This window comes from Panthera uncia, chromosome X, assembly GCF_023721935.1.
Source record: "Panthera uncia isolate 11264 chromosome X, Puncia_PCG_1.0, whole genome shotgun sequence".
NCBI classification, from domain to species: Eukaryota; Metazoa; Chordata; class Mammalia; order Carnivora; family Felidae; genus Panthera; species Panthera uncia.
Genome location: NC_064817.1, coordinates 59,747,655 through 59,774,501, shown reverse-complemented (window position 1 = coordinate 59,774,501; position 26,847 = coordinate 59,747,655). Strand labels below are relative to the sequence as shown.

The 26,847-nt window shown below is 35.0% G+C and overlaps 1 protein-coding gene across 8 annotated transcripts in view; it reads left to right on the top strand.

Moving 5' to 3' along the window:
- ATRX (ATRX chromatin remodeler) overlaps positions 1–26,847 on the top strand; it is a 314,554-nt gene that overhangs the window by 64,600 nt on the left and 223,107 nt on the right. For 5 of the 8 annotated variants that reach the window (XM_049643991.1, XM_049643987.1, XM_049643989.1 and 2 more), the window contains 7 exons: positions 6,583–6,638; positions 7,573–7,625; positions 8,520–8,644; positions 11,323–11,436; positions 17,485–17,594; positions 19,216–19,283; positions 20,046–23,122. In XM_049643991.1, the coding sequence (XP_049499948.1) occupies positions 6,583–6,638; positions 7,573–7,625; positions 8,520–8,644; positions 11,323–11,436; positions 17,485–17,594; positions 19,216–19,283; positions 20,046–23,122 (3,603 nt within the window). The remainder of the gene's footprint in view (positions 1–6,582; positions 6,639–7,572; positions 7,626–8,519; positions 8,645–11,322; positions 11,437–17,484; positions 17,595–19,215; positions 19,284–20,045; positions 23,123–26,847) is intronic. The other 3 variants (XM_049643990.1, XM_049643994.1, XM_049643992.1) reach the window with 3 other exon arrangements.

Below are 26,847 nucleotides of genomic sequence, written 5' to 3'. Positions count from 1 at the left end.
CTCACTCCCCCCCCCCCACCTCCTCTTTATATTTTTTATCCCCCCCAACAAAAAACCCCCCCCCCCCCCCCCCCCCCCCGCCCAACCTTAAACACCACTAATCTACTTTCTTTTTGGATTTCCCTATTTTGGACTTATCAGTGGCATTGTATAATATGTGGTCCTTTTTAACTGGCTTCTTTCACTTAGTATAATGTGTTCAAGGTTTATCTGTGTTGTAGCATGTGTTAGTTAGTACTTCATTCCTTTTTATGACCAAATAATGTTCTTTTATATGACATTTGTTTGATCTGTTCATGGATATTTGTCTTGTTTCCACATTTTGGCTATTATGAATAATGCTGCTATAAACATTTGTAAACATGTTTGTATATGGCAGTATATTTTCATTTTTCTTGAGTACATACTTAGGAGTGGAATTGCTAGGTTATATGGTAACTATGTTAAATCTTTTGAGGAAATGCCAAAATGTTTTCCAAAGTGGCTGCACCACTTTACATTCCCACCAGCAACATATGAGGATTCTGATTTCTCTGTATCTATGCCAACAATATTATCAGACTTTTTGATTTTAGCTATCCTAGTGCATGTGAAGTAGTGTCTCATTTTGGATTTGGTTGTCATTTGCCTGATGACTGATGATGACTATATTTTCATGTGCTTACTGGTAATTTGTATATATTTTCCTTGGAGAATTGTCTTTTCAGATCCTTTGCCCAATTTTTAATTGGGTATTTGTTTTTTTATCGTTGATTTGTAAGAATTCTTTATATATCCAGACTTTTTATTATGATAAAATTTACCATTTTAACCAGTTTTAAGTGTACGATTCTCTGGCATTAAGTACATTCACATGGTTGTGCAAACATCATCACCATCCATCTCCAGAATGTTTCATCTTCATCAAATGAAACTCTGTACCCATTAAGCAGTAACTTTCCAATCCTCTCTCCCCCAGCCTCTGGCAACCACCATTCTACATTCTGTCTCTATGAATTTGACTACTTTAGGCTCCTCCTATAAGTGGGAGGGGTCTACAGGTTTTGTCCTTTTGTGTCTGGCTTATTTTACTTAGTATAATGCCTTCAATGTTGTGGCCTGTATCCAGATGTTCTATTTTACTTAGCATAATGCCTTCAAGGTTCATCAGTGTTGTGGCCTGTATCCAGATGTTCTTCCCATTTTTTAAGTTTTTTTTTTCTTTTTAATGTTTATTTCCTTTTGAGAGAGAGACAGAGACAGAGCGTGAGCAGGGGAGGGGCAGAGAGAGAGGGAGACACAGAATCTGAAGCAGGCTCCAGGCTCTGAGCTGTCAGCACAGAGCCTGACGTGGGGCTCGAATTCATGAACCGTGAGATCATGACCTGAGCCAAAGCTGGTGCTTAACCGACTGAGCCAACCAGGTGCCCCTCTGTCCTTCCTTTTTAAGGCCAAATAGTATTCCATTATATGTATGTAGCGTATTTAGTTTGTTGTTCATCTTTCAGTGGAAACTTGGATCAAACATATGATTTGCAAATTTTTTCCCTCATTTTATTGGTTGTCTTTCATTTTCTTGATGATGTTCTTTGAAACACAAAAGCTTTTAATTTAGATAAAGTCTAAGTAATCTAATTTTCCTTTTGTTGCTCATGTTTTTGTTGTCATATCTAAGAATCCATTACTAAATCTGAGGTCATAAAGATTTGCCCCTGTATTTTCTTCTAACAGTTTTATAGCTTTAGCTTTTATATTTACGTATTTGATGCATTTGGAGTTAACTTTTTTTAAAGTTTATTTTTATTTATTTTGAGAGAGAGAGAGAGAGGGAGCGCGAGCAAGTGGGGGAGAGGCAGAGAGAGAGGTAGACAGAATCCCAAGCAAGCTCTAGTCTGTCAGTGCAGAGCGGGATGTGGGGCTTTATCTGAACTCAATGAACTTGTGAAATCATGACCTGAGCCGAAGTCAAGAGTGGGACGCTAAACTGAGTGAGCCACCCAGGCGCCCCTGTAGTTAACTTTTGTATGTGGAGTGAGGCAGGGCTCTAGGTTCATTTTTTGCATGTGGACACATAGTTATGCTACTAGCATCATTTGTTGAAAAGATTCTATTTCCCCACCGAAGGGTCTTGGCATCCTTATTGAAAATCAGTTGACCATAGATATGTGGTTTTATTTCTGGACTTTCAGTGTTTTCTGACTGATCTGTATGTCTATCCTTTAGCCAGTATTGCACTGTATTAATTAAAATTGTTTTACACTAAGTTTTGAAATTGTGAGTCTTCCTATTTGTTTTTCCTTTTGAAGGTTGTTTTGGCTTTTCCTGTTTAATTTTATGTGAATTTTAAAATGAGCTAGTCAATTTCTAGAAAGAAGTCAGCTGGGATTCTGACAGGGTTTGCATAGGTGGGTAGATCAGTTTGAGGAGTATAGCCATCTTAATGTTAAGTTGGGTTGTTTTCTTTATTTTTAGGTCATGTTTTACAAGTGAATAGAAATACAATTGATATTTGTATATTTTTGTATTTTTCTTTTTTTTTTGTTTATTTATTTATTTTGAGAGAGAGAGAGACAGCGTGAATGGAGGAGGGACAGAGAGAGACACACAATATCCCAAGCAGGCTCCAGTCTCTGAGCTGTTAGCACAGAGCTCGATGCAGGGCTCAAACCTGTGAGCAATGGGATCATGACCTGAGCCGAAGTCAGACAACTGAGCCACCCAGGCGCCCCTGTTCTAGTATTTTCAATCTTTCTGAACTCTTTTACTAGTTCTGATAGTTTTTTTGTGGATTCCACAGATTTTCTATATATATGATAATGTCAACTCCTAAGAGAGATAGTTTTACTTCTTCCTTTTCAATCTTACTGCCTTTTATTTCTTTCTCTTGACAACTCGCTCTGGCTACTCCATTACAATATTGAATATAAGTGGCAAGAGTGAATTTTCTTTCTTATTTCTGATCTTAGGAAAGTATTCAGTTTTTCACCACTTAGTATGGTGTTAACCTGTGAGTATTTTGTAGATAGGTGAGGATGATCCCTTTTTTTAGGGTCTTTTAAAATAGATTTTACTTTTGAGAGCAGTTTCAAGTTCACAGAAAAGTGGAATGGAAAGTGCAGGATTTCCTATGTATTTCTCCCCATACATGCACAGCTTCCCCCACTGTCAGTAGGCTGCACCACAGCTGTACATTTGTTGCAATTGATGCACCTACACTGACAAGTCATGATCACCCAGAATGCAGAGTTTGCATTAGATTTCACTCTGGGTGTTGTACATTCTAAGGATTTTGAGAAATGTGTAATGACATGGATCTACCCTAATAATATACAGGTTGGTTTCACTGCACTAAAAATTCTCTGTTCTATCTATCCATTCTTCCTTCCCCCTTAACTCCTGGCAGCCACTGTTTTCATACTTTTGCCTTTTCCAGAGTGTCACATAGTTGGCTGCTTCAGATTGGGTTCTTTCACTTGGTAATGTGCATTTGTTTCCTCCATCTCTTTTCATGGCTGCATGGTCATTTCTTCTTAGTGCTGAATAATACTCCATTGTTTGGGTGTACCACGGTTAGTTTATCCCATTCACCTTCTGAAAGATATGTTGGTTGTTTCTGTATTTTGACAGTTATGAATGAAGCTACCTATAAAATGTTTATATAAATTACCAAGGTTGTTTATGTAAAATAAAGGTGTTTATAAGCATCTGTGTGCAGATTGTTAATGTTTTTTTTTTTTTTGAGAGAGAGAGCGAGAGCAAGAGAGTGCCTGCATGAGAGAGCTGGGAAGGGGCAGAGAGACAGGGAGACAGGATCTGAAGCAGGCTCTGCCCTGACAGTAGAGAGCCCAATGCAGGGCTGGAACTCCTGAACTATGAGATCATGACCTGAGCCAAAGTTGAATACTTAGCCGACTGAGCCACCCAGATGCAACCATATGCAGGTTTTTGAGTGGACTTCATTTTCATCTTTTTTTGAATAAATATCAAGGAGTGTGATTGCTGGATCATATGATAAGAGAATGGTTAGTTTTGTAAGAAACTGCCCTAATATCTTCCAAAGTGGTTGTACCATTTTTACATTCCCAACAGTAGTCAAATGGGAATTCCTGTTGCTCCACATCCTCACCAGCATTTGGTGTTGTCAGCGTTCTGCATTTGTCCATTGATTGTTTTTGCAGTGTTATCTGATTGTTTTAATTTCTAGTTCCTTCATGACATATGATGTAGAGTATCTTTTCATATGCTTATTTGACACCTGTGTTCCGTCTTTGGTAAGATATCTTCAGATCTTTGCCCATTTCTAATCATGTTGTTTATTATTGTTGAGTTCTTTGTATCTTTTAGATAATAGTCCTTTATCAGATAGATCTTGTGCAGATGTTTTCTCCTAGTCTGTGGGAGAAAGACTTGTCTTTTATTCTGAAGTGTGCCAGTATTTTGTTGAGGACTTTTCTGTCTGTATTTGTGATAGTGTTCTGTAGATTTCTCTTTTTGTGGTAACTTTTCTGGTTTTGGTATGATACTGGTCTCCATATACATGTATGAGTATCCCATACTTTTTTTATTGGAAGTATCCCACCTTTTTTTATTGGAATAGTTTGTGAAAAAATTCTTTCTTTTTATGTTTATTTATTTTGAGAGAGAGAGTGTGTGAACAGGGAAGGGCCAGAGAGAGGGAAAGAGAGAGAATCACAAGCACGCTCTGTACTGTCAGCACAGAGCCTGATGTGGGGCTCAAACCCACGAACCAGGAGATCATGACTTGAACTAAAATCAAGAGTCAGATGTTTAACTGACTGAGCCACTCAGGTGCATCAAGAATACTTTTTTTGAATGCTTGATATATTTCAGTGGTGAAGACATCTGGACCTTTGCTTTTTCTTTGTTGGTAGTTTTTTGATTACTAATTCAGGCTCTTCAGTTATAAATCTATTTACACTCTCTTTAGTCAGTTTTGTTAGCTTGTGTGTGTTTAGGAACTTTTCCATATTTTGTTATCTAATATTTTGGCCTTAAATTGGTCATGATATTTTTTTATAATCCTTTTATTTCTTTAAGGTAAATAGTAATGTCCCTCTTTACTTTCTGATTCTAGTAATTTGAATTTTTCTCTTTTTTCTTTGTCAATTTAGATTCAGGTGTGTTGATTTCATTCAGCTTTTCAAAGAACTAACTTTTGGTTTCAGTGATTTTTATTTTCCTAATTCTGTTTCATTAACTTTAGCTCTCATCTTTATTATTTATTTTCCTCTGCTTCCTTTAGGTTTGTTATTTTTCCATTGTCTTAGGTGAAGGGAAATAATATGATTTTATTGTTAGTAGAAGATAGAGGTTAAGTTTTCTTTTAAGAGAAGATATCTTAGAATATTACAGTAAGGAGGCGCCTGGGTGGCTCAGTTAAGCGTCTGAGTCTTGGTTTTGGCTCAGGTCATGATCTCATAGTTTTGGTCCAGGTCATGATCTCATGGTTTCGTGGGTTTGAGCCCCACCTTGGGCTTTGTGCTGGCAGCATGGAGTCTGCTTGGGATTCTTTCTCTTGCTCTCTCTCTCTCTCTCTCTCTGCCCCTCCCCCACTTGTGCTGTCTCTGTCTCTCAGAGTAAATAAATAAACTTAAAAAAAAGAAAATTACAGTAGGAAGTGTTTTGATGCCAAACTACTATTTTTAGAAATTTAGTGCTTTTTAAGAAGGAGTTAGTGTGATAAGAGAGTGATTCTAGTGAGAATATTCTTCTAGGAATATTTTTTTCTTTCTTAAATTTTTATTTAAATTCTAGTTAGTTAATATATAGTGTAATAATGATTTCAGGAGTAGAATTTAGTGATTCATCACTTACATATAACACCCAGTGCTCATAATAGCAAGTGCCCTCCTTAATCCCCATCACACATTTAGCCTATCCCTCACCCACCTCCCTCCATCAACCCTCAGTTTATTCTCTGAATTATGGTTTGCTTCTCTCTCTCTTTTTCCCCCTTCCCCTGTGTTCATCTGTTTTGTTTCTTAAATTCCACATAGAAGTTAAATCATGTGGTATTTGTCTTTCTCTGATTTATTTGGCTTAGCATAATATTACTCTAGTTCCATCCATATTGATGTCAATGGGAAGATTTCATTCTTTTTGATGACTGAGTAGTATTCGTGTGTGTGTGTGTGTGTGTGTGTGTGTGTGTGTGTGTGTACACATGTACATTTGGGGTTTTTCCTTAGTTTGATTATTGTTAATAATGTTGCTACAGACATCAGGGTACATGTACCCCTTCAAATCTGTATTTTTGTATCCTTTGGGTAAATACCTAGTAGTACAATTAATTGCTGGGTCGTATTTTTAACTTTTTAAAAACTTTTTTTTAAACTTTTTTTTAACTTTTTAAAAACTTTTCGAGGAATCTCCATACTATTTTCCAGAGTGGCTGCACCATTTTGCATTCTCACCAACAGTGTAAGAAGGTTTCTTTTAGGAATATTTTAATGTGAATAATGTATTACTAGTACTGTTGTACTTCACAGATTGAAGAATGGGTTTACGGAGTTGCAGATATTGGTGTTCTGTTTCATGATGCTTTGAAGAGATAAATAAAGTTTTTATTTCTTCTCTTTTAAGAAAAAAACAGTGGTTCTGGAAATAACTCAGATATGATGGAAAACAGCAAGGAAGAGGTGAGACTAATTTGAAACATTTAAAATATATTTATTAATTATTAATAACTAGAGTGTATATCATCAAATTGCTTCTGTTTAGTACATGCATGTGTTTAAGTTTATTGTTATACCCAAGTATTATGATACTTCATTTTGGGTAGTTGTTTATTTTTAGAAGGTGTTCATTGTTTTTATTATTGTGTGTTTCACTTTAGCAATATACCTAAAGTTGTGTATTTCACTTTAGCAATATACCTAAAGTTAGACAACTAAAGGCTTGCTAACAGATAGGTATTTGAACGTTATTATATTGCAGTAGTGACACTCAAGGTGATTGTTTATGAACATGACTCCATGGTTCTGAGAGTTCTCAAGACTGGATATTTAGAGTATCTTAAGCATTATTATAGAAACCCATTCTGAGGTCCTTTACCTGGGATACCCAGGCATAGTTTTGAGATTTTTTTCCACTTAGTATAAAAAATTTAATTCAAGAAATATACTGATTATTACTGGCACAATGAAGGTAAATTTAGTATCTCAAAGAGAATCATAGAAGGTACTTTGTGCCATATGTTGGGATAGAGAAAATGACACATTTTTTTACATCCTCAAAACTCCCTGTCTGTTGTGATCTGATTACTTCTATACCTTTATTTTGTCTTTGTTGACTTGGGCAAAAATCATGATATAGCAGTGCATTCTTACCTATCCTACAAAATTCAACAGTAATAATTTAATTTAAAAAATGAACCAGAAAATTAATCTTAATCTAAGGAAGCCTGAGAATAAATGAATTAGTTTTTGAAGTTCCTTTTATAAAAGTATTTTAGGCATAAAAGTAATACTATTTATATCACTATATCAGAGATCTTGGTAAAGGGAAATAGTTAATTGTAGGGATGTTTCTTTGATAATTGTATTCACTTTTAAATTTATTTCTCACGTTTAGGGAGCTAGCTCTTCGGAAAAATCCAAATCATCGGGATCGTCACGATCAAAAAGGTTGGTTGATACTGAAGGGAAAAAGTTTTCAAGATGTTTTATTTTCTTTTTCTAAGAATAATAATCTTTTCTAAACTTATTTCAAGCACTCTTGTTCTAATTAAGTAAACTGTTTTATATAAATGTACACATTAAAAACTGGACAGTATAGTGTAATGAATCCTCTTGTATCCATCAATTAACTTCAGTTATTGATTCATTCTTACTTTGAAATTTACTGGAATTTTCCAAGGAAGATTTATTATGCATTAGTGGCCCTTGCAAAACATAGATTATTTCTTTTAGATCATATATATATGTGCTCAAAGGACAGAGGAGAAAATGAAATGAATACCTCATGAGGCAATAATGCGTTTTTTAGGATTATGTGAAATTGTTCAGGATGGGGAAGGATAGCCATTATAATTATGAGGAAGTTATAAGAAGATCAAAGAGTGGTAAAAATACTTTCCTATGTTAAATTGTCAAAACAAATTGTACATAATGACCGAAACTACTTCCAATCATACTATAAAGCATAATATACTGTGGAGAATAGATTTGATTAGAAGTTCACAGTTTATTGTATTGGGCATTTGTTGTCTCTTACCAGTGGGAATGTCTCTTAATAAACACAACTTGCTTGTTATTAACTTATTCTCTAAAGTGGTGATTTTTAAAGAGGAGTTCCCTTCATGATCCCCCTGGGAGCTTTTTCAGAATGAACATACCATGGTCCTACCCCAGACCTACTGAGTCCTAATTTTCTGTAATACAGTACAGAGATGTGTGCTTCCCCAGGTGAGTCTGATGTGTATTTCTGGTTAAGAGCCACTGTTCAATATAACATGTTCTTTGGGTAGTTTTCCAATTGTAAGAAATGCCCATAATTCTGTGGACTTAATTCTTTCATAGGAAACCTTCAATTGTGACAAAGTATGTTGAATCTGATGATGAAAAACCTTTGGATGAAACTGTAAATGAAGATGCTTCTAATGAAAATTCAGAAAATGATATTACTATGCAAAGCTTGCCAAAAGGTAATGTGTATTAATTTTTCATATGAAGTTAAAGTTGAAATGTGTTTTTAAATGTCGTTATTATAAAATTAAGAACTTGATTATTGTTTAGCTGTGTGTAAGGGAACAAAACTAGCATCTTAATAGTGGTGGTCTGGAGATGTATTAGAATGGTAATGATAATGTATGTTATTGAGGTTAAAAACTTAGACTGCAGTCAGCTCTGAAAAAGAATAAAACTTATTTCCTCTTTCCATTGGGTTTTAGAAAAGGGATTTTAGTTTCCAAATAATATTTGAATGTGGAAGTTAGTTTAAAAGTTAAACTAAGTTTTGGTTCAAATTTAAATATGCTTGCTATATAGGAAAACATAATATTCTGAAAACTTTAAAAAGACATTTAAAGTCTGGTTTAATCTTACTGCATTCTTAAATTCTCTAAGACTAAAAGCTGAAGTTAATTATCAAAGATAGATTTAGATGTATTTTTTTTTAACTTTTATCTCTTTAAAAAGTCTTGTCACATACCTTTCAACTGTTGCAGTTCTGATCTTAAAAACCTCATTCTTTAGATTGAGGTAAGAAAAAGCCAAATGAAAATCTTGGAAGTTTCATAGCCCAAGTCTGAGAGCAGTATGATTATATGATAAGAGTAATGATAAAGGTCTTGGTAATTTCATGGTGTTTCAGAGTCAAAAGTTTCAATATTTTTTCTTTATTAATATGTTTAAGGCTCTTAGCAGATTTTTCAAATTTATCCTCACAGATCATTTATAGTAGTGTTTACTAAACTTTGTTCTCTGTCTACATTTATATTTTTGTGACCCAGATTTTGATTATGAAAGCTTAAAAAAATTGTGGGAAGGAGCATAAGAAATTGCTTGACCAGGACAAATTAGGAGTTATAGTAGATGAGAAGTGAAATAAGGAAAAGGAATGAATGAAAGGAAGAAGAGAGATAGAAGGAAAATTGGTGGGCCTACCATTTACTTGGCTTTGCATATCATTTATGACAATTTTACGCAATGGTTGGTGGCTTAGGGCAGAAATAGCTAATATGGGAGTGTGAGTCCCATAGGCAGTGACTCACCTTGGATCGTTACATTCCCAGTGGTTGTCACTGGGAGTCCTTACGATGGCCACTGGGTGAGCTAAGAAATAGGAATTCAAATCTTTCTTTAAATGATACTGTGGAAGAAAGTATGGGATGTTTCTAACCTGAAATTAAGCATAATTCTCTTCCACCAAACCAAAAATAGACCTGTTTCATAAGGTAGAATTTGGGTGATGATAATTATTTTTATAGTGTATTGAGTATATATAGGTACCAGACTCTTATAGAACTAACTCATTTAATCTGCAGACCAATACTGTAAGGTAGTTGTTTCTACTTGTAGAGATTAAGGAACAAATTCAGAGCTCAAGGTACTTTTTCAGCTTTAAATTGAGAAACTAAGATTTGAACCCAGGTCTGCCTGAATCCAAAGCTAGGGAGTATTCTTTCTACTCTATTGCTTTGCTTCCATTTAGAGAAGAATCTTCAGAAATAATTCTATTTTTTGTTAATTATAAATCTTTAGCTTTTCAAATGCCATGGCTTCTCTGAGAGTATATATGTGAAATGGTTATTGTAAATAAAGTTTTTTTTTGTGTGTAGATTATTTAAATTCACTAGTTTGTAAAACTCAGTCCTCTATGCCTGCTTGCCTCCACCTTTTTTTATGGAGACTCAGAAATACATATAACTAGAGGCTCTACCTTGCCAAAATCTACTTGCTTGCTGAATAATATAGGCCCGTATTTCAGGGAGACCACCCCTGACAGCTACCAGGTTTTACTTTCTTAATTATTGCCAATAATGCCCAATTACTAAGCCCAGCAATGTAGGTAAACGTGAGACCTGGACCCTTTTTACTATGCTCCTGCTTTATTTGCTCTTGAGAGATTATAATGAAAACTTAAATTAACAACCTGTCTTCTCAGTTTATGTGTTTTGTATCTAAGAGAGTACATTCTTTCTAAATTATTCCATAGAAATCAACAATTGATCTCATTCTACAGCTTATTGTTAGAGCACTTGAACTTAAGTATCTTAAGGCAGTCTTCTGTTTAAGACTCTTTAAGGACTTTTCAGGGTACTGAAACTTTGACATACTTGTTGGGAAATGCCTCAGAATAGGTATAGCAGTAATAGCAGAATTAACTTCTTGCATTGCCTCCCACTATCCTCCCCCAAAGCGATATAAAAAAAAACCCTTAAAAATCTTTTTCTGAGTTTGTGATTTGTATTATGAGAAGAATAGGATGTCGTTTTAAAATTTTCCTTCTGGTCCTTCTATTGTATAAACTCTTTTGGAACTTAGCATGGGTGTTCATACTCAAACGCAGTTTTTTGTGATAGGCAGTGTAAAAATTCAGAACTGGGCTGAAGCTTTCTACTTTATTCACACATTTCTGTTATAATCAGTTCATAATACCCCCACTCTATTAATTATATTCCAATAAGTAATCTGATTGCTGACACCTGGCCCTTTTATATTTCCCTGTTTTATTTACTCTTGAGAGGTCCTTATACAAGTATTGAAAGCTTGAAAGAGACAAAATTATGTACCAGCAATGTTGGCTTTATCTGAACTGAAGTCTTGCACTTCACTTGCACATTTAATATGTGTAATGGTTTTTTAAATGAAATCATTCTAGGTACAGTGATTGTACAACCAGAGCCAGTGCTGAATGAAGACAAAGATGATTTTAAAGGGCCTGAATTTAGAAGCAGAAGTAAAATGAAAACTGAAAATCTCAAAAAACGCGGAGGTAAATACAAGTGAAAATGAAAACATGAATTTAAATTGCTGTTTATGACCATATTGGAAAATCTGATGTGCTCATTAAAAATACCTCCACTTTTCTGCCCATTGTTTATTAAAAGCACTACTTAAAAATAACTTCTGTTTCTGAGCTCTGAAGCAGAAAAGGTTAAACACCATTTATCAAAATACCTTTGCCTTCAGTGGCTATAAAGTTATCTCAAGAAGCTTAGCATTTCCTCCTTATACATGTTAGTTCTATAATGCCTATATGCCAAAATACCATGTGTTCCCTCTCACCCTGAAAGAATTTCAGATTTGGATAATACCTTGCCTGTGGCCTTCGGGTAACTTTATGTATATCTAATACATTGTTTTACAGAGTTACCTGTGCATTAGTGTTGTTTGGGGTGCTTATTAAAAATGCAAATCCCTTGACTCCACTCCTAACACATTAGAATTTTTGGGGCTGATGTCAAGAATGAGCCCCGTTTTGTTCTTTCCTACATTAAAGTTGGAGATCAATTGATGTAAGGATAATGTAGAGATGAGTAGGAAGGAGAAGGGAGCTAGAGCTATAACCTTCCCTCCACCTGTCTGAGCCATCTCTTCTTTTGTCTGTCTACCCCCACACTTGTACATGCACCATGTTGGCTAATCATCTGTAGAAAGTTAGCATAAGGAGGATTCGTTTAGAAATTTATGTCAGTGGAGTATGTTTCCCATTCGTTTCTGCATGATTTTTAAATAGTGCCGTATTTTTGGGCAGATTTACAGAGCCAGAATCTATGCCTATAACAGGAATGAATCTCTAAAAAATAGAACATGACACTAAATTTCTAAGTAGAAGTATAATGGAAGCATGTCTGTTTAATATTTATTATTTCACTTGTGAAATTATAGAATAGTAGTTATATTGGTGAAATTTTGTGTAGATTATTATTTCAGTGCTACATGATTATCTTGATGGAATTAGTAAAATATATCTGTATTTGTTATATATTTTGTCAGATTAAATAATTCATTAGGTTGTTGGAGAAAATCAAGGGAATGTTGTTTAGTCTTCTGTCCACAAGGGGGTGTTCTGCTCCTTTCAAGCATGTGGAAGATTTATTGAGAATGTAGTTCATAGTAGGGAAACTGTCATTGCAGCAACAGAGCTCACCAAAGCTAAATAGTTTTTTTTTTTTTAATTTTTTTAATGTTTATTTTTTGAGAGAGAGAGAGCACGAGCAGGGGAGGGGCAGAGAGAGAGGGAGACACAGAATTCAAAGCAGGCTCTAGGCTCTGAGCTCTCAGCACAGAGCCTGACGCGGGGCTCGAACCCATGAACCGTGAGATCATGACCCGAGCGAAGTTGGATGCTTAACCGACTGAGCCACCCAGGCGCCCCTAAATAGTTTTCTTAAAACAAGAATCAGCAAGTAGAAGGTGATTGATGTAGGGATCAGTAGCAAGAGTCTAGAGGACAGATAACTAAGTGTACTGCATTGTGTCAAAATTAATATCTAAGTGGTGTCTTTTGGGAAGGACTCTGGAGCAGTCAGTGTCTAGAATGTGTGTAAGGACCAAAAGGAGAATGAAAAAAGAACCATAGTTGTTGGGGAGGGTGTACTTAATGCCACTTCACAGTGCTGCTGGTGTTTGGTCTGAGCTGGTATGTTTCTGGAACATTTTATTGAGTGTTCTGTGTAGTAATGTTTATATCATGTTAATGAAATATGTATGTTTATAGCCATATAGTAGCACCTAAAGCTCTCATGTTAATTTTTGTCTTAATGATTTGCTACATCTTTAGGCTGTCAGAAATCACACGGGAAATTTAACTGTGTTTACTAGTATACACGTGTATGAATAAACTAGTGATCTTAGGTACTGAATTGCTAGTTAATATTCAAACTTCCTAGGAAAGTTAATTCTATAATTGAAGTCTAATTTAGGAAATGATCGAGAAAGTAAACTGTTTATAAAGTAATCTTACATTGGTTGGAAACAAAATTAAACCTAAAGATATAGCTATATGGACCATTTCAGGAGACACTTAAAAAAAATACCATAGCCTATTTTGACATCCTTTCCCCCATTTTGTTAGAAAGTTTATTTTACATCTGATTTTTCTATCTGGCACAATAATTTTGTTCTTTTCTTTTTATTTCTTTTTATTTTATTTCACATTCCAGTATAGTTAATATACAGTGTTATTTTAGTTTCGGGTATACAATATAGTGTTTCAACAGTTTCATACATCACCCAGTGCTTATCATGACCAGTATACTCCTTAATCCCTATCACCTATTTTATGAATCCTAGCACCTACCTCCCCTCTGGTAACCATTAGTTTGTTCTCTATAGCTAAGAGTCTGTTGCTTGGTTTCTCTCTCTCTTTTGCTCATTTTTTTCCTCTTATATTCTTCATATGGGTGAAATCATATGGTATTTGTTTTTCTCTGACTTACTTTGTCTAGCATCATACTTTCTAGCTCTATCCATGTCATTGCAAATGGCAAGATTTCATTCTTTTTTATGGCTGAGTAATATTCCATTATGTATATATACCATATCTTCTTTATCCATTCATCTATCAGTGGAAACTTGGGCTGCTTACATAATTTGGCTATTTTAAATTATGCTTCTATAAACAGGGGTACATGTGTCTCTTTGAATTAGTGGGTGTTTTTTTTTTTTTTTTGTATTTTGGGGGTAAATACCCAATAGTGTGATTACTAGATCGTAGGGTAGTTCTATTTTTAACTTTTGATGAATTTCCATACTGTTTTCCACAGTGGGTGCACCAGTTTGCATTCCCACCAACAGTGCAAGAGGGTTCCTTTTTCTCTGCATCCTTGTCAACACTTTTTTTCTTGTGTTTTTGATTTTAACCATTCTGACAGATGTGAGATGATAGCTCATTGTATTTATTCTGATTTGCATTTCCCTGAGTGATGTTGAATGTCTTTTCATGTGTCTGTTGAACATCTGGATCATGTGTCTGTTGAACATCTTCTTTGGAAAAATGTCTGTTCATGACCTATGCCCATTTTTTAAATAGATTATTTGTTTTTTGAGTGTTGAGTTTTAGAAGTTCTTTATATATTTTAGATAATAACCCTTTATTGGATATGTCATTTGCAAATATCTTCTCCCATTCTGTAGGTTGTCTTTTAGTTTTGTTGATTGTTTCCTTTGCTGTGCAGAAGCTTTTTATTTTGATGTAGTCCCAATAGTTTTGTTTGTTTGTTTGTTTTTGTTTTTATTTCCCTTGCCTCAGGAGACATATCTCGAAAAATGTGACAGCTCATGTCAAGAGACATTAGTACCTGTGCTCTCTTCTAGGATTTTTTTTTTTTGTTAAAGATTTTATTTTTAAGTAAGCTCTGTATCCAACAAAGGGCTGGAACTCATAACCCTGACATGAAGAGTTGCATACTCCAATGGCTGAGCCAACTAGTTTGTTTTGTGTGTGGTGAAAGAAAGTGGTCCAGTTTAATTCTTTGCATATAGATATCCAGTTTTCCCAGCACCATTTGTTGAAGAGACTTTTTTCCACTGGATATTCTTTCTTGCTTTGTCAAAGATTAATTGACCATATAATTACGGATTTCTGGGTTTTCTGTTCTGTTCTATTGATGTATGTGTCCGTTTTTGTGCCAGTACCATGCTCTTTTGATTACTACAACTTTGTAATATGACTTAAGTGTGGAATTGTGATACCTTCAGCTTTGCTTTTCTTTTTCAAGATTGCTTTGGCTATTCAGGGTCTTTTGTGGTTCCATACAAATTTTTGAATTCTTTGTTCTAGTGTGTGAAAATGCTGGTGGTATTTTGATAGAGATTGCACGAAATCTGTAGATTGCTTTGAGTAGTATAGACATTTTAACAATATTTGTTCTTCCAATCCATTAGCATGGAATGTTTTTCCATTTCTTTGTGTCATCTTCAGTTTTTTAATTAATGTTTTATAGACTTTTGTTTTATTTAAATCTATTAAAATGTATTGAGCCCAGAAATGAAAATGCCTCTTTTCCATTTCTACACTATGTTATAACCATTAAGATATTTCACAACTAAAAATAAAAGTTTAAAATATATGCATATAGAAACAAGTACAAAAAGTAACCTTTCACCATTATTCAGTATTTGGTTCACATCTCCCTTAAATGAAATACTGGTTCAGTCCTACTCCTTTATTTCCTCCTCCTCCCACCCCTCTAATAATGATTGTTCTGAAGTTTCTATTCATATGCGTGTGTATTATTTTCATGCACGTTTTTATATTTTTCCTATAGATGTTTATTCACAAAGCATTTATTTTTTATTTAAAAATATACAAAATAGTGTCCTCTATATTCTTTTGCACCATTTCACATTCAGCATTGTTTTTGAAGTGTGCCATATCAGTAAAACATACATCTATTTTTTAATTTTCCACTGCTGTATAAAATTTTGTTATATGAGTAAACCATTATCCACATCCCAAATGGAATTTTTCATTTTCAAAGTTTTCTAATTTCCTAAATAGTGCTGCAATGAATATTGTGTATATGATTCTTTGTGCACATGTGGGAGAAATTCTCCAAAGGATCACCGAGTTTTGATTATTGAGTGATATACGTGCAAAAAGCACATAGAAGATGTTTAATATTTATTATGTTAACATTGGATGAATATTCATATTCTAGCTTTTGTTAGTATATCTGAATTCAATCATTATTTGAAATGAAGTACACTGTGTATTTGTTTCTACTAAAACAAATACAGAATGAATCCTCAAGATCAAACACTGATGTAGGACAGTTTGATTTAAAATAAAATATTAGCAACTTACATAGTGAGTCTTCAAATTTTCTATATTGTCTGGAAAAGTATGATGGTGCCCTTAAAACTTGGTTAAACTTTTTTAACTTCTGCAAATAAGAATATTTGTGATAATGTTTGGGTCCATGGTGTCTTGCACATAAAGAGCAAGAAAAAAACCAAAATAGAATATTAAAAGGTGAGAAATATATGTGTTGTTTTGTCTTTTATTTAGATATAGATATAGTTTATTATTCTTCTAATCATCTTTTTATTTGTGAATGCAGGCGTTTTATTGGCCTGTTTAGAATCCTAATCTACCATCTTACTTGTATCAAGGTCTTGGCTGCCCATCAGAACCATCTATAAAACTAAAAAAAAAAAAAAAAAAAAAGGGCAGGAGATTCTCAGAAGTTTAGGGGTGTAATGGCTGTCTCTGCTTTTAAAAAGTTTCTTCAGAGAGGATTCTGATGTTCAGCTTAGATTGTGAAACACTGCTCAAGGCAGAACTAGGGACAAGAGTAAGGCAGAAGACGTTTCCTCTTTGTCATGTTAGGTTATCTTCAGTCTGTTTTCCTGCAAACACTGTCTTTCTCAGGGTTTGCTGCCAAGATAGATATATGTGCAAGTCTTATTTGTCCTTATTTGGAAATAGACCGTGCTGATATGGAATGGATGGTGAAATTGACATAGAAGGCAGGTTAATGGGAATTATAGTGAAATAATCTGAGGGAGATGGGGATGGTATTGAAGTAATCTGAGGAAAGAAATTGGTAATTTAAAATCATCAGGTTTTCACACACTATACTGGAAGAGTCTGTGCAGATATTTTTATTTTAAGGATAAAAAATTAATGGCATATCTAACTTAAGTATAAGGTTACAAAAGACATGTATATCACTTGCTTCCCTGTTCATTAAGAACTGATAATTAATTTATTTGCAAAGCAATAGCAAAATGAAAAAGAGCTCTTGATCCCTATTTTTAGAACTTCTCTTATGGAGTTTTTATCAAGTTGTTGTGGGAAATAAGATTTGGATCTAAAGGAAACAGATAAGTATTTCTAGTTCTAGAATTTGCTAAGGTTGTCATGTTTTAGTAAGTCCATAAAATTATTAGCCTTTTGTGGCCAAAATGTCACTTTTCTAAGGATTCTGAAGTATTTAATTTCCAATGTAAAAGTAGCACAATGCTGACTAAAGTAAATATCTTTTTTTATGTGTGTGTGTATGTGTGAATAATGGTCACTCCTTTCTCCTAGAAGATGGGCTTCATGGGATTGTGAGCTGCACAGCTTGTGGACAGCAGGTCAATCATTTTCAAAAAGATTCCATTTATAGACATCCTTCACTGCAAGTACTTATTTGTAAGGTATGTAATCATCTGTTTATAATTCATTCCACAAATATTTGAATGCTTACTATATGTTAGACTTTTGGTTCACATTGATGAAGAAGATGGAAATGGTCTCTGTCTTTGGAGGACTTAAACTGTAGTGGGGAAGACAGACCTTACAAAAAGCCTAATAAGTGACACGATAGGGGGAATACTATGGGAACACACCAGAAGCCTGTGTAATTTGGAGTTGGGTAGGGGGACTTTATAATGGAGAATGATATAAGCTGATATCTGGAATATAAATACAAATTAGCCTGGTGCAGTGGGATTGGTTCAGCATATTTTCAGCAGAGGCAACATGGTATTCAAAGACTGATAGGTGAAGGGGAGCATGGTGTGTTGGCAAATCTGAAGAGTTTATGTGTGTACACATGTGTTTTATAACCTATGAATTCTAGTTAACCAAATCTAAGCTTTCCACATGGGGCAAGGTTTTGTCACAAGTTGGAGATAATAGAATTAAAAATGCTTCATATGTGTTGAAGACAGTTTTAACATTCTGTGTATATTCTTTTATTAGTAATACCTTGGAGTTAATTTTAAGTATCTATAATATTAAGGTTATGGTTTCCCTAACTCATTATCGCTAAGATTTATTCTGTGTTAGTGTCTCAACAAAATGCCTCCTCGAAATGCAGGGGCAGACCAGATTTTCCTCAGAATTCCAATTCTGGATCATTCATTATTTGAATTGTTGATATACACCTACTTAAATGGACTAAATTTACTTTCTCCTTTAGCAATTTGTGTTACTCCATTCTTTGAATTCAGTTTAGCCAGGAGCCTATTTATGGGATGTGTTTTAGCTTCTAGTTTTCAAATGTGGTAGCTGAATTTTATATTCCTGGATTTGTAATGTGCATTTCCTTTCTCTTATATATATAATTGATGTTTTTCTAAGGACCAGTCTGTTGAGCCTAGCCCAATTCAGTAATTAGTACTTTTCAACACTGGGCATGGAACCTAACCTTTTTCCAGTCTTAGTGAAAAGGAATTTAAAGTCCGTGGGACTTGGACTTGAATACCAGCATTGGCTCTTAACTAGTTGTATGACTTTAGAAAATTTATTTACATATTAATGGTAATGAATCTTAGCCTTTTCTCTCAAATTGGGCGTAATACCTCCTGTCTTCCATAATAAGGGCTTGAGATTTAAAGGGAATGTAGCTTAATGTAGGATAATGTTGCTTAGCTGTATACATAGTAGCTGTTGATATATAAAGACTATTAAATTCATTAAGTAGCAGCAACATCTAATACGTTTTTATGTAGAGGTTTAGTAGCTAGTTGTATGAGATCAGAAATTTGCTTTACCAAAATCTTCTATAAATTTTATATAAGGAATAGTGGTACTTGATGATATGGAAATCTATTTCAAGGAATTAATTTTCTTGAGATATTTCTATGTCTGGAAATATTAGAATACTACCCTAGCATTGGGCAGTGCCATGTTTTTGCTTTGATTCTCTAAAACACACACACACACACACACTCCCTTTACTTTTTTTTAGTGACTTAAAAATAAAGTTTTTGTCCATTATGAATGTTACTCATTTTGAATTTAAAATTTCCCCTTCCCCTTTTCTTTTAATAGAATTGCTTTAAATATTACATGAGTGATGATATTAGCCGTGACTCTGATGGAATGGATGAACAATGTAGGTAGGTAATAAATCATGATGAGCTAAAATTCAGTACTGTCTACTTTTTGGGGGGAAATTCTTACATAGTATGTTATTAGATCCATTTTTTATAGTATCATCATTGATGTATCTAATGGAAGGTTATTTTTTTCCACAAAACCTTCAGTTTATGTCTCTTTTAAGTTTCCAATAAAGAATAGGCAGATGATCCAAATAACTTTACTATTAAAATTCCTGGCATGAAATTTTAAGTTGTTTTAAATTTTTTTAATGTTTATTTATTTTTGAGAGAGAGAGAGAGAGTGAGTGAGTGTGAGCAGGAGAGGGGCAGGGAAAGAGGGAGACACAGAATATGAGGCAGGCTCCAGGCTCTGAGCTGTCCACACAGAGCCCAATGCCGGGCTCGAACCCACAAGCTGTGAGATCATGACGTGAGCTGAAGTTGGACGTGTAACCGCTAAACCACCCAGGCACCCCTAAGTTGCTTTAATAATGAAAAAATTTAAAGTGAGAGTAATTTGAGAATAATACTTATTTTTTATTTTTTTATTTTGAGAGAGAGAGAGAGAGAGAGCGTGCACGAGCATGAGCTGGGGAGAGGGGCAGAGGGAGAAAGAGACAGAACCTTAAGGAGGCTCCATGCTCAGCACAGAGCCCAATGCAGGGCTTGATCCCATGACCCCAGAATCATGACCTGAGGTGAAATCAAGAGTCAGAGGCTTAACTGACTGAGCCACCAGGTGCCCCTGGGAATAACATTTTAATCTTTTAATAATTTCAGGTGGTGTGCAGAAGGTGGAAACTTGATTTGTTGCGACTTTTGCCATAATGCTTTCTGTAAGAAATGCATTTTGCGCAACCTTGGTCGAAAGGAGCTCTCTACAATAATGGATGAAAACAACCAGTGGTATTGCTACATTTGTCACCCAGAACCTTTGTTGGACTTGGTTACTGCATGTAACAGCGTATTTGAAAATTTAGAACAATTGTTGCAACAAAATAAAAAGAAGATAAAAGTTGACAGTGAAAAGAGTAATAAAGTATATGACCATACATCCAGGTTTTCTCCAAAGAAAAATAATTCAAATTGTAATGGAGAAGAAAAGAAATTAGATGATTCATGTTCTGGTTCTGTAACCTACTCTTATTCAGCACTAATTGTGCCTAAAGAGATGATTAAGAAGGCAAAAAAACTGATTGAGACCACAGCTAACATGAACTCCAGTTATGTTAAGTTTTTGAAGCAGGGAGCAGATAATTCAGAAATCAGTTCTGCTACAAAGTTACGTCAGCTTAAGGCTTTTAAATCTGTGTTGGCTGATATCAAGAAAGCTCATCTTGCATTAGAAGAAGATTTGAATTCAGAGATTCAAGCTTTGGATGCTGTAAACAAGGAGAAAAATACCAAAGAGCATAAAGTCATAGATGCTAAATCTGAAACAAAATTACGAAAGGGAGAAAAACCCTGTGCTTTGGAAAGGAAAGATTTTTCAAAATCAGAAGTTAAACTGTCAAGAAAGCAGGTAGATAGTGAGCACATGGATCAGAGTATTGTAGTACAGGAACAAAGAGCAAATAAAAGTGCCAGTGGTGAACATAAGAAATCTGATAAAAAAGAAGAACCTCAGTATGAACCTACTAACACTTCTGAAGATTTGGATATGGATATTGTGTCTGTTCCTTCCTCAGTTCCAGAAGACATTTTTGAGAATCTTGAGACAGCTATGGAAGTTCAGAGTTCAGCAGATAATCAGGGAGATGGCAACAGTGGAACAGAGCAAGAATTGGAGAATTCTTCTGTAAAATTAAGTATTACTTCAAAAGACAACAGAGGAGGTATTAAGTCAAAAACTACAGCTAAAGTAACAAAAGAATTATATGTTAAACTCACCCCTGTTTCCCTTTCTAATTCGCCAATTAAAGGTGCTGATTGTCAGGAAGTTCCACAAGATAAAGATGGCTATAAAAGTTCTAGTCTGAACACCAAGCCAGAGAACTGTGGACTTGGAGAGGAAAAAAATGATAATGAGCATTTGTTTGAAAGTGAAGTTCCATTACTTTCAGAAGAATCTGATCTTCGAAGATCCCCACGTGTGAAGACTACACCCTTGAGGCGACAGACAGAAACCAATCCTGCAACATCTAATTCAGATGAAGAAAGTAATGAAACCGTTAAGGAGAAACAAAAACTATCCATTCCAATGAGAAAAAAGGATAAGCGGAATTCTTCTGACAGTGCTGTAGATAATCCTAAACCTAATAAATTGCCTAAATCTAAGCAGTCAGAGATTGTGGATCAGAATTCCGATTCTGATGAAATGTTAGCAATCCTGAAAGAGGTATCCAGGATGAGTCACAGTTCTTCTTCAGATACTGATATTAATGAAACTCATACAAACCATGAGAAGACTTTATATGATTTAAAGACTCAAACAGGGAAAGATGATAAAGGAAAAAGGAAACGAAAAAGTTCTACTTCTGGCTCAGATTATGATATTAAGAAAGGCAAATCAGCTAAAAGGTCTATAATTTCTAAAAAGAAACGACAAAACCAGTCTGAATCTTCCAATTATGACTCAGAATTAGAGAAAGAGATAAAGAGCATGAGTAAAATTGGGGCTACCAAAACAACCAAAAAAAGAGTTCCAAATAAAGAGGATTATGATTCTTCTGAAGATGAAACACACAGGAAAAAAGGAATGGATAATCAAGGGCAGAAAAGTTTGAAGATTGCACAAGAAGGATCATCTGATGATGCTGAAAGGAAACAAGAGAGAGAGAATTTCTCTTCAGCAGAAGGCACAGTTGATAAAGACAAGACCATCATGGACTTAAGAGATCGAATGTCTAAAAAGCAGCAGTCAGGTGTTTCTTCTGATGGTGCTAAGTTGCCTTCAGGGAAAGAGGAGAGTTTTAATTCTCCAGAAGACAAAAAGGTTGCTGAAACTAAAGAAAGGAGTAAGCATTTGAAAACCAAAATGGGTAAGAGAGTACAGACTGGATTACTGGACATTGCTGAGAAGTTCCCAAAGAAAGAGCAAAGTGAGGAATCCTCTGAAGACGATAAAAAGCTGAGCAAAAAGGGAACTGAAGTAAAAGAAAAGAAAATTACAGATTTGAAGAAAAATGTAATTAAGATGGAACAACAGTATGAATCATCATCTGATAGCACTGAGAAATTACCTGAGGGAGAAGAAATTTCTCGTTTTCCTAAAGGAATAAAACAAAATAAGAATGACACAACTTATGGGGAAAAGAAAAGAAAACAAATAAAAGATAAAACTTCTGAAAAGAAGGATGAATTATCCGATAAGGCTGAGAAATTACAGGGGAAAAGAGATAGTTGTGATTCTTCAGAAGATAAAAGGAGTAAGAATGGAGTATCCAGTAGAGTGAAGAAAAGGTGCAACCTGCCTGAAAAGAGTTCAACGAAGAGACGAGATTGTTCATCATCTGATACTGAGAAATACTCCATGAAAGAAGATGGTTGTGATTCTTCTGATAAGAGACTGAAAAGAATAGAACTGAAGGAAAGAAGAAATTTAAATTCAAAGAGAAATACCAAGGAAGTACATAGTGGCTCATCATCTTCTGATGGTGAGGAAAGTTCTGAAGACAATAAAAAGCTGAAGAAACAGAGAACTTCAGCTAAAAAGAAGGCAGTCAGTGTCAAGGAGAAAATGAGAAACTCCCTGAGAACAAGCACTAAAAGGAAGCAAGCTGACATTAGTTCATCATCTTCTGATATAGGAGATGACCAGAATTCTGTAGGTGAGGGGAGCAGTGATGAACAGAAAATTAAGCCTGTGACCGAAAATTTAGTGCTGTCTTCACATACTGGATTTTGCCAATCTTCAGGTATGCAAAAAATAAATAAATTTATAATTTATGATTTTACCCTCATGAATAACCACATTGTTTAATTTTCCCTGAAGCCAATCAAATGCAAGGTTACTGTTCAGGAAAAGGCCCTTTAAAAATTCTTTAAAGATTTACTCGAAAGCCTTCCTTCATTTATTTTTATGGCATCATTGGAAGTTATGCCAAATATCATTAATATTCTGTATCAGATATACCAGGTTTGTTGGGTAGATGACAAAATTTCTTTACCAGTGTTCTGGAGTAGTAAACAGTAGTTCATGAAGGAAAATCAGACCTGTGCCAATAGTTTGGTAGGTATATATTCATGTAATGGAGTTGTGTGCTTGGTACTGGTGTAACATAGTGTGTGAAAGTTTTAACTGCTTTGCATTGTATATGATTTTTTATGTAATCTCTACACCCAACATAGGGCTTGAACTCAAAACCCTAAGATCAAGAGTTGTATGCTTTTCCAACTTAGCCAGCCAGATGCCCCTGCACATGACTTTTTAAATTGGGTAGATTAACTTTGTGTCCAGTGAAATTCTCTGAAAACTTTAAATTTACTTCATTAAACTCATTACTGATACTTGTCAATTTTTTACTAATCACATGAACAGATGTTTCTGTTTATAACAAAAGAAAAATCCAAAAAATAGATGAATTATCTTTCTCTGAGGAGATAGAGAACTAGGACAATTAGGATTTGGGTTAACCTGTTAGTGATACCCCCCAAATAGAATTGTGAAAATAATTTCTATCATTATTGCAGTTCTTAAAAAACAGTTGTATAATAAATACACATGTCACTTGCATTGTCTTTTTTTTTTTAATCCGTAAACCTGGCAGTTAACCAGGGACATGTTAAACAAATTTATTTATTCATTTAAAAGATTTATTTATATTTCAGTTCCAGCTTATGCTTAAAATAAAGTGTCATATTAGTTTCAGGCGTACAATACAGTGACTCAACAACTCTATATGTTGCTCCATGCTCATCATGATAAATGTACTCTTAATCCCCTTCACCTATTTCATCCATTCTCCCACCTACCTCCCCTCTGGTAACCATCAGTTTGTTCCCTGTAAAGAGTGTGTTGTGTTTATCTTTTTCCTTTGTTGATTGGTTTTGTTCCTTAATTTTACATATGAGAGAAATTATAAAGTGTTTGTCTTTCTCTGACTTATTTTACTTAGCATTATACTCGCTTGATCCATCCATGTTGTTGAACATGGCAAAAATTCTTTTTTATGGCCCAAGTAATATTCCATTGTATTTATACATACCACATCTTTAACCATTCATCTATCATTGGACACTTGAGTTGCTTCTATAATTTAGCTATTGTAAATAATGCTGCAATAAACATATCTTCCTGAAGTAATATTTTTGTATTCTTTGGATAAATAGTAGTAGAATTACTGGATCTTATGGTAATTCTATTTTTAATTTTTTGAGGAATGTCCATACTGTTCCACAGTGGCTGCACCAGTTTACATTCTCACCAACAGTGCATGAGGATTCCTTTTTCTCCGCATCCTCACCAACACTTTTTATTTCTTGAGTTATTGATTTCAGTCATTCTGACAGGTTTGAGGAGATATCTCATTGTGGTTTTGATTTGCATTTCCCTGATGATAAATGATGTTGAGCATCTTTTCTTGTGTGTGTATTGGCCATCTGTAGGTCTTCCTTGGAAAAATGTCTGTTAATGCCTTCTGCCCTTTTTTAATTGGATTTTTTGTGGGGTTTTTTTGGTGTTGAGTTGCATAAGTTTTTTATATATTTTGGATGCTAACCCTTTATCAGATATGTCATTTGCAAATACTGTCTCCCATTCAGTAGGTTGTTTTGTAGTTTTGTTGATTGTTTCCTTTGCTGTGCAGAAGCATTTTATTTTTTTTATTTTGATGTAGTCCTAATAGTTTATTTTTTGCTTTTTTTTCCCCTTGCCTCAGAAGGCATATCTAGAAAAATGTTGCTGTGGCAGATGTCAGAGAAATTACGGCCTGTGCTGTCTTCAAGAGTTTTTTTTAAATTTTTAAAAATGTTTTATTTTTTTTTTATAAAAAATTTTTTTTGAAGATTTTTTTTAACATTTATTTTTGAGAGACAGAGGCAGAGCACGAGCAGGGGAGGGGGAGACACACACACACACACACACACACACACACACACACACAGAATCTGAAGCAGGCTCCAGGCTCTGAGCTGTTTATTAGCACAGAGCCCGACGTGGGGCTCAAACCCACGAACTGCAAGACTATGACCTGAGCTGAAGTTGGACACTCAACTGACTGAGTCACCCAGGCGCCTCCCCAAAATTTCTTAATGTGTATTTATTTTTAAGAGAGAGAGAGAGTGCGAGCATGAGCGAGGGAGGGGCAGAGAGAGGGAAAAACAAAACTCAAAGCAGGCTCCAGGCTCTGAGCTGTCAGCATAGAGCCCGACACAGGGCTTGAGCTCATGAGCTGCAAGATCATGAACTGAGCTGAATGAAGTTGGATGCCTAACTGACTGAGCCACCCAGGCACCCCTTATTTTATTTTTGAGAGAGAGAGAGACAGAGCACGAGTGGGGGAGGAGCAGAGAGAGAGAAGGAGACACAGAGTCCAAAGCAGGCTCCAGGCTCTGTGCTGTTAGCACAAAGTCCTACATGGGGCTAGAACCCATGAATCATGAGATTATGACCTGAAGTGAAGTCGGTCATTTAACCAGATGAACCACCCAGGTACACCTCTTCTAGGATTTTTATAGTTTCAGGTCTCACATTTTAGTTTTTTAATCCATTTTGAATTTATTTTTATGGTGTAAGAAAGTGGTCCAGTTTCATTCTTTTGCATGTTTCCATCCAGTTTTTTCAGCACCATTTCTTGAAGAGATTGTCTTTTTCATATTACATATTCTTGCCTCTGTTGAATAAATTAATTTTGTTGATAATTAATTGACCACATAATCTTGAATATAATTCTGGGTTTTCTATCCTATTCTCTTGACCTATGTGTTTATTTCTGTGCCAGTACCATACTCTTCTTGATTACTATGGCTTTGTAAGTATATCTTAAATCTGAGATTGCGATACCCCACAATTTGTTTCTCTTTTTCTTTCTTTAAAAAAATTTTTTTTAATGTTTTACTTATTTTTGAGGGGAGAGAGAGATACAGAGCGTGAACAGGCGAGGGGCAGAGAGAGAGGGAGACACAGAATCTGAATTAGGCTCCAGGCTCTGAGCTGTCAGCACAGTGCCCAATATGGTGCTCAAACCCACGAGCTGTGAGATCATGACCTGAGCTGAAGTCGGGCGCTCAACAGACTGAGCCACCCAGGCGCCCCTGATTTTCTTTTTCAAGATTGCTTTGGCTGTTTGGGGTCTTTCGTGGTCTCATATAATTTTAGGATTGTTTGTTCTAGTTATGTGAAAAATGTTGGTATTTTGATAGGTGTTGCATTAAATGTGTAGATTGCTTTGGGTAGTATGGGCTTTTAGCAGTATTTATTCTCCCAGTCCATGAGCATGGAATATCTTTCCATTTGTTTGTGTCCTCTTCAATTTCTTTCATCAAAGTTGTGTAGTTTTCAGAATACAGTTCTTTCACCTCCTTGGTTAACTTCATTTCTAGGTATTTTATTAGTTTTGGTACATTGGGACAGTTTTCTTAATTTGTATTTCTGCTACATCATTATTAGGGTATAGAAATGCAATGTATTTCTGTACATTGA